We start from the raw sequence: 6167 nt of genomic DNA, 5'->3' as shown, positions 1-6167 counted from the left end.
GTTCTAGCTTGTAGAATTATGCAAGAGTAATCAAGGGAACCAATGTTAGAGCGGTAATCAAAAGAATGTAATTCAGGGACAAAGACCAGACCTGGAAAACAGACATGCACAACAAAGAACATAAAGTAACTAAAATCATACATACAAAGTAACAAAAGCAAATGAGCAACACGGACTCCACTAAAAAACTGGGAGCATGGACCAGGTGCACCGGTAGGGTAAGCGTCCTCTGCTTTTCTAGAAACACCCGCCGAATTGCTCATAAAAAGGCAAGTCCAGGGTAGACAAACGAGGAAAGGAAAACTATGACAAAGTGTGAAATATGAAACATATCTACAAAAGGCTACACATTTTTATTTTTGTTATTAAGTTGCTTTCTGGGTCTATATGATAGAATGCTTGATGATTCATTCCAATCCGTCTGTTCTTATACAAATAATTTACACAATAAATCCAATAGAATCTTGGTTCCCTTTATTACTTAATTTATAGTCTTTCAGTGTTTTTTACAGAGTTATCTTCCTTAATTCTACTACTATACATTCCATATACTAGTCATCTCAAAAGAACAAATGTTATACGAAAAACAATTTGCTAATTTCTGTTTAACGATTTTAACAAAATATCAAAAAAAAAATATGTAGGCTTTCCGACCATGTATCACATTTTGAATGTCTCTTGATTGTTTACGAAAAAAACACCTAAGGATGATCCTAATTGAACACTAGACAGCCCATTTACGCAAACTTATTTTATGTTTATCCTGGGGGTATGCATGCATTTTTTTAAACCCAAACAATGATCTGCAATGCCAGTCTTAGTACTATTATCACACCACACTATTTAACATAAATACACCTTGTGGTATACAGACACGCACTTATGGCCATGACAATATATTCATGTGACAAAGAACGTATTAACAATATTTTTATATATAATTATCATACCGTCATTTTCAAAATCTAAATATCTGTTTCCAATCCCCATTTTGACACAAACTAAAGATACAAAAGATATTTCCCTCATTGAAAGACTTATATCATCAAAACAGTAGTGTTAAACTTAAAATTTCAATAATATTTTTTTACTTGAAAGGAATCTCGCATATATAGCCAAGAGTCTGGGAACAGTCCTCATCACTAAATTTATTTCCGTTTCCATTATACCACAGGACAGCACAGTTCTCAGCGGTATTCCCATCCGGTTGTGTCCCATGCCATTGGCTCATATCCATTATTTCCCCATTGTTCCATTTCCACGTGTTTTCTAGCAGGCTATCTGATCCGCCAACCCAATACTTTAAGGCTGTGAATGATATAAATATTCAACAAATTTAGATTGATTAGTTTTGTCTAAAAATGTAAGAAGTTCTAACTGAGTCGTTCTGGGATTAGATGTTTTACTTGTTTTCTGTTATTTGTTCTGACAGTTTCACAACGTTGTGTGTGTTAATGATTTCATTTGTTTTTGAAAAATCAAATTATTAACTGTGTATAATTGGATTTTCTACAGTTGGCGATTGCAGGAGGTGTTCAAAACCAAAACAACTCATAGTCTTAGCTTGATGTTTGCTCTTCCTCGGTTTTATTGAGATTGATTATTTATGTCAGTAATTGGGGCTTTCATTGTACACTTGTATGCGGAAAGATCGTTATTTTGGTATGAAATTTTTGTTAAGTGTGTTGCAGCATTCAATTACTTATTATAAATTTTCAAATTTAATTATAAACTGCTTAATACACTTACAAAGCCCCTTCTCACATACTGCTTTGTGTAAACCAACATCACAGTCGTCTTCCGCCCATTTAAACGCTTCAGTGGGTTTAATAAAAAGACAATCTTTGTTAAAGTATCCCACAAGTCCGACAAGATATCTCCAAACCATTTGTGAACCATCGGGTGCACGGAAATCGACTTCACTAGCAGTATCTTCGAATCCAATCCACCATGTGTCGGAGCTGCAAAATTTTAAAACATTATTGTCATTTTAGTTATTCAATGCTGTTTCGTTTGACATGACAAGGGATTTCGAGATGAGCCATAAATAGGTATTATGTACCGATATATTTAAAATTCTGACTCTTCAATTGGTTGGGATGATACAAGTGCACAGTAAAACCCACCAAACAAACGACGCTTTGCTGGTTTACATGCGACATATTTTATGTCAATATACATTTCGGTATTTAAATCTATAATTTTGAGAAAATCATATATTCGTCTCCATTTTGCCCCGATTTTTTAATTTGTTATACGGACTTTCCGTTGTAGGCTATTCCTTATGACTACTGCCAAAATTTTATCAGTTCGGTGATTTTGTTATTACCCTTCATTCAGTATGCTGTACACGTGTTTCATGAAGTAACGTCTCATCAGCGGCTTTTGATCAGATAGAAAGTTTTCCAACTTTCCGGTTTTTGCCCGATACTGCCATTTATTTTACGGACATCCCTTTTGACTACTGCCAAAATTTCATCAGTTCGGTAATTATGTTATAACCCTTCATTTAATCAAACAAATCAAGGACAAAAACATATACAATTTATATAATTTTTGTCTCGAAAGTGCAATACAAATGGAAATAAGGGTAACAACGAAATTAACGGACACTGATCTGTTTCATAATCAAGCCCGGTCCAAAATAAATCTGGCAAAATAGATATTATACCACTCGAGCAGCTGGTACCGCAATGGTCCTGCACAGGTATTTAAAACGAAATGATAGGTTTAATTGCGCGCTTAAACCTCCCTCTTCCATTGCGTCGTGAATATTCTAGTGGTTATTAAATATCATTCGTATGCTTTTTTGTCTTAATATGTAAACCAACGGTCAGATCCAGACTGGTTATTTAGTCTGGAACTATTTTTGAACGGATTATTGTGGCTATTCTACATAAATGTATCACCTCCTGTCTGATAAGCATAAAGACTGTGACTCATAACGCCGTTTGTTTTATGCAATGGTTAACATTCTTTACCTATCTGTTATTCCAAGTCCACTTATAACAGGAAAATACGTATCGTTGTCTGGAAAAGTGTGTGCCAGTAAGCCTCCATTAGATGTACAATGTGTGACACTATCAGTCCAAGAGTCTAGTGTTGTTTTTAACCAGAAACATTTGTTTATCTCAGGAGCAAAATGATCTGAACCACAATGAATTTCTGGAACAGAAAGAAATAGTTCGGATAGTTAAGTTTTATCTTGAAGTTTTTTTATTTACTCAACTTCGCCATGAGATAAGCTTAACATATGGAAAAAAATAGAAAAAAAAAATCCAATACATTACTCTCTCTTACAATTTCGAATGCATAGTGATGCAAGTGTTATAAAACCAATATATTAGTTAATTACTTATAAATATGATCTCCGAATGTTTAACACTTTATGCATAAGAATGTCAATGTTGGAATATTAATAGAATTCAGTTAAAAAAAACTCGGTTTGTGAAATCCACAAACCAAAAATCAAAAGAGGGAGAGGAATAAATATTTTCTTTTGGGTTTTATGACTGTTTTCAAAGTACAATTGCTAGAAATTAAGCATTTATTGTTAATTAATTTGTATCAAAAAAGGATGGAAATTTGTCAAATTTAGAGAGTTTCATCAAAGAAGGCTTGAACAATCTTGATAATCAACTATGAATGAAAAGATAACTATAGAGTTGAGAACACCGATATTTCAAAATTAATGTAAATGCCTTAGAAAGGCGGTAACACAGATAAACACAAAATAATGAAATGATATTATAAAAATAAGAGAACATCGACCAACTCAGGCGTATTACCTGGAACTGATGACAAAAGACTTATACTATGAGATGAACCTAGAATTGCCAGGTGTCCATTTTCCCCTTGACAAGTCAATTCTGCATCTGTCCATGACATCTGGGTTGTTCCAGTCTTAAAACAGCGAAAGTTATCACTATCCTTTATAGCACCATATCCAACACATTCAACTGGAACAAGAAAAATATGATGTAATTGATATGAAGCTATTACCAGATAAGAACTTTTAGATATTATAGCATCTATAGTTATTTTTCTTCTTTTTTTTTTGGGGGGGGGGAGGGGATACTTTACATACTGCAGAGTAAGTCCTGCATCTCGACAACAGTAGTCAACTCAGTACTAAGATTTATGATACAAGAGATGATTTTAATTTTAAATTATAAATTTTCCTTACATATGCAGCAATATACCTTCATTTCCTGAATATGTTATTTATATTTTACAATTGATTCCCTATGCTAGATCAAGTACTAACCACTTACATTGTTTGTACACTATAAATAGCTGCACAACAGACTCCTGTATGAGGAAACAAAAGGTCCATTATTTGGGGAATGCGTCTCAAAAGGTCCATTATTAAGTTTTTTTTATTAAAAAATATTCAGTTTCTTATGAACAATGAGTAATAATTGCTTTTTTCTGAATATGTCTTTGTACCGATATTACAAAGTAAACTACTGATTTACTAATTATGACAATAAAGCATGTAAATGCTATTTAATTACCAGCGATATATTCACGCCGTAATGGAAGTTGACATTTTGCGCGCTGCAAATCGTAGATTTAACCCACCATTTCGTTTGGAATGCCTGTACCAAGACAGGGCTATTGCAGTACTAGACACTCTGGAGATGTAATATCTATTTTGTCAAATTTATTTTGGAGTTGACTTGATTATGAATCGGATTATTGTTTAGTAATTTTGTTGTTACCCTTATTTATTATATACCGTACAATATACCATATAGCGGGTGCTTACTTTAGCTACTTTTTCGGGGTAGACTTCGTATATCGTACAAAACGGTTGCTTACTTGACTGCTTTTTGGCAAAATACTTTATATACCATATAGCGGATGGCGTGGTGGATACATTAGTCCTAAGTCCTACTCTAGTACACAACTTCTAGCATCCGCTAAAATTAAAATCGCCAAAATTTTTCGGGTACTTTAATGCCTCAAAATCGCAAATTCTACACCCGCCATACGGTATTTGTTTATACGGTGAATTACACTGATGTTACAAACTGTTTTGGTATATATCAATTGATGAAATGATGTGTATTTCATTTAAGAAGCAACAGAAACTGTTCCAATCTATTATTTACCATATAAGTCAAACGGTAGGTATAATTTGAAAACACAAACATTAAATATGTTTAATAAGTCTTAAAAAAGGGAGAGTACAAGCCTAAATATGTTAACACATTATAGTGCATAAGTAATATATTTTTTACAATTTAATTTAAGTAATGTTTAAAATCGGTACTGTTAAAATATTATCAGATAGATCTTGATACATTATACTGTATTAGTATTTTTTTATTTTGCGATGATTTTTTTCCTCAATATTTGCGGTTAACGTTTAGACACAAACACAAAATCGCTCGAACCCATCCCTACCAAATTCAGAGTTATTCATCCTTAAGCATATACATGAAATATTCCAAGATTGTGAAAACATTACAACTGATACAGCCCATGCTCAAACGATCCAATAGATATGAATATCTAGCATATATCTTTTTTTGCCATTCGCTCGTACGACTTACCCTCGGCTTTAAATCTTTTTGTGTAGAAAACAACACCAGTTAACGTCACCATATCACCAGCAACAGGTTCCAACTTATTGTATCCTGAGCAAGTGCTCCCATCATAGAAATAGGAATTACAAAGAGGGTCAGCAAGGCACTCTATCGAGCATGCAAAGATATCATATGGTTTTCTTGTCCATAGTATATCACTGCTAACAAAAGTGTTATCAAATGTTACCTTTCGTTGAAATGCAAATTCCCGCTTCTCATGACCATTGGTCGACCCTGTAAACAGGAGTAAGAAACAGACAGTTTATGGGTTAATTTAGCACAATAAAATTGGTGATAAAAATGTTTGTATTTTTGCAACCAATTTATGTATCTGAATCTAACATATACTTAAATAAGATAGGAAGAATGGAATATTTCACATGGCAAATGCCTTAAACCTTTTCAACTTCCAAGTTTGTTGGAAGTGATAGGACAGACAGTTTTTGCGAGAAAATCCACCAACACCCCTATACCCCCCAAAAAACAAGAAAAACTAACGAAGACTTTTTGTACTACTAGAAACATTAAAATGAGAAAAAGAAACGTTTGAAATAAGACTCGCAACATGCACTA

The 6167-nt window shown here is 33.4% G+C and overlaps 1 protein-coding gene across 1 annotated transcript; it reads right to left on the bottom strand.

Annotated features, from left to right (window-relative positions):
• Window positions 1–955: 955 nt before the first annotated feature.
• LOC148612690 (C-type mannose receptor 2-like) lies at window positions 956–5862 on the bottom strand. Its single transcript, XM_088590546.1, has 5 exons — window positions 5562–5862; window positions 3789–3959; window positions 2982–3165; window positions 1750–1961; window positions 956–1308 (listed from the first exon to the last, which is right to left on the bottom strand). The coding sequence occupies exons 1-5, from the start codon at window positions 5611–5613 to the stop codon at window positions 1088–1090; spliced, it is 840 nt and encodes a 279-aa protein (XP_088446672.1). The 5' UTR covers window positions 5614–5862; the 3' UTR covers window positions 956–1087.
• Window positions 5863–6167: the final 305 nt, after the last annotated feature.

The sequence above is a fragment of the Perna viridis genome, chromosome 7, assembly GCF_037379345.1.
Source record: "Perna viridis isolate PV_CMFRI_1.1 ecotype Kerala chromosome 7, ASM3737934v1, whole genome shotgun sequence".
In the NCBI taxonomy this organism is placed as follows: Eukaryota; Metazoa; Mollusca; class Bivalvia; order Mytilida; family Mytilidae; genus Perna; species Perna viridis.
This window is presented reverse-complemented; position numbering and strand designations above follow the sequence as displayed.

What these genes read in the sequence shown, in the direction of transcription:
- LOC148612690 (XM_088590546.1), bottom strand. Translation starts at nt 5,613, where the DNA reads ATGGTGACGTTAACTGGTGTTGTTTTCTACACAAAAAGATTTAAAGCC. An exon ending in AAAAAGATTTAAAGCCGAGG is followed by an intron (nt 3,960 to 5,561) that starts GTAAGTCGTACG and finishes TTCTTGTTCCAG; the next exon opens with TTGAATGTGTTGGATATGGT. An exon ending in GGACTTGGAATAACAGATAG is followed by an intron (nt 1,962 to 2,981) that starts GTAAAGAATGTT and finishes AAAATTTTGCAG; the next exon opens with CTCCGACACATGGTGGATTG.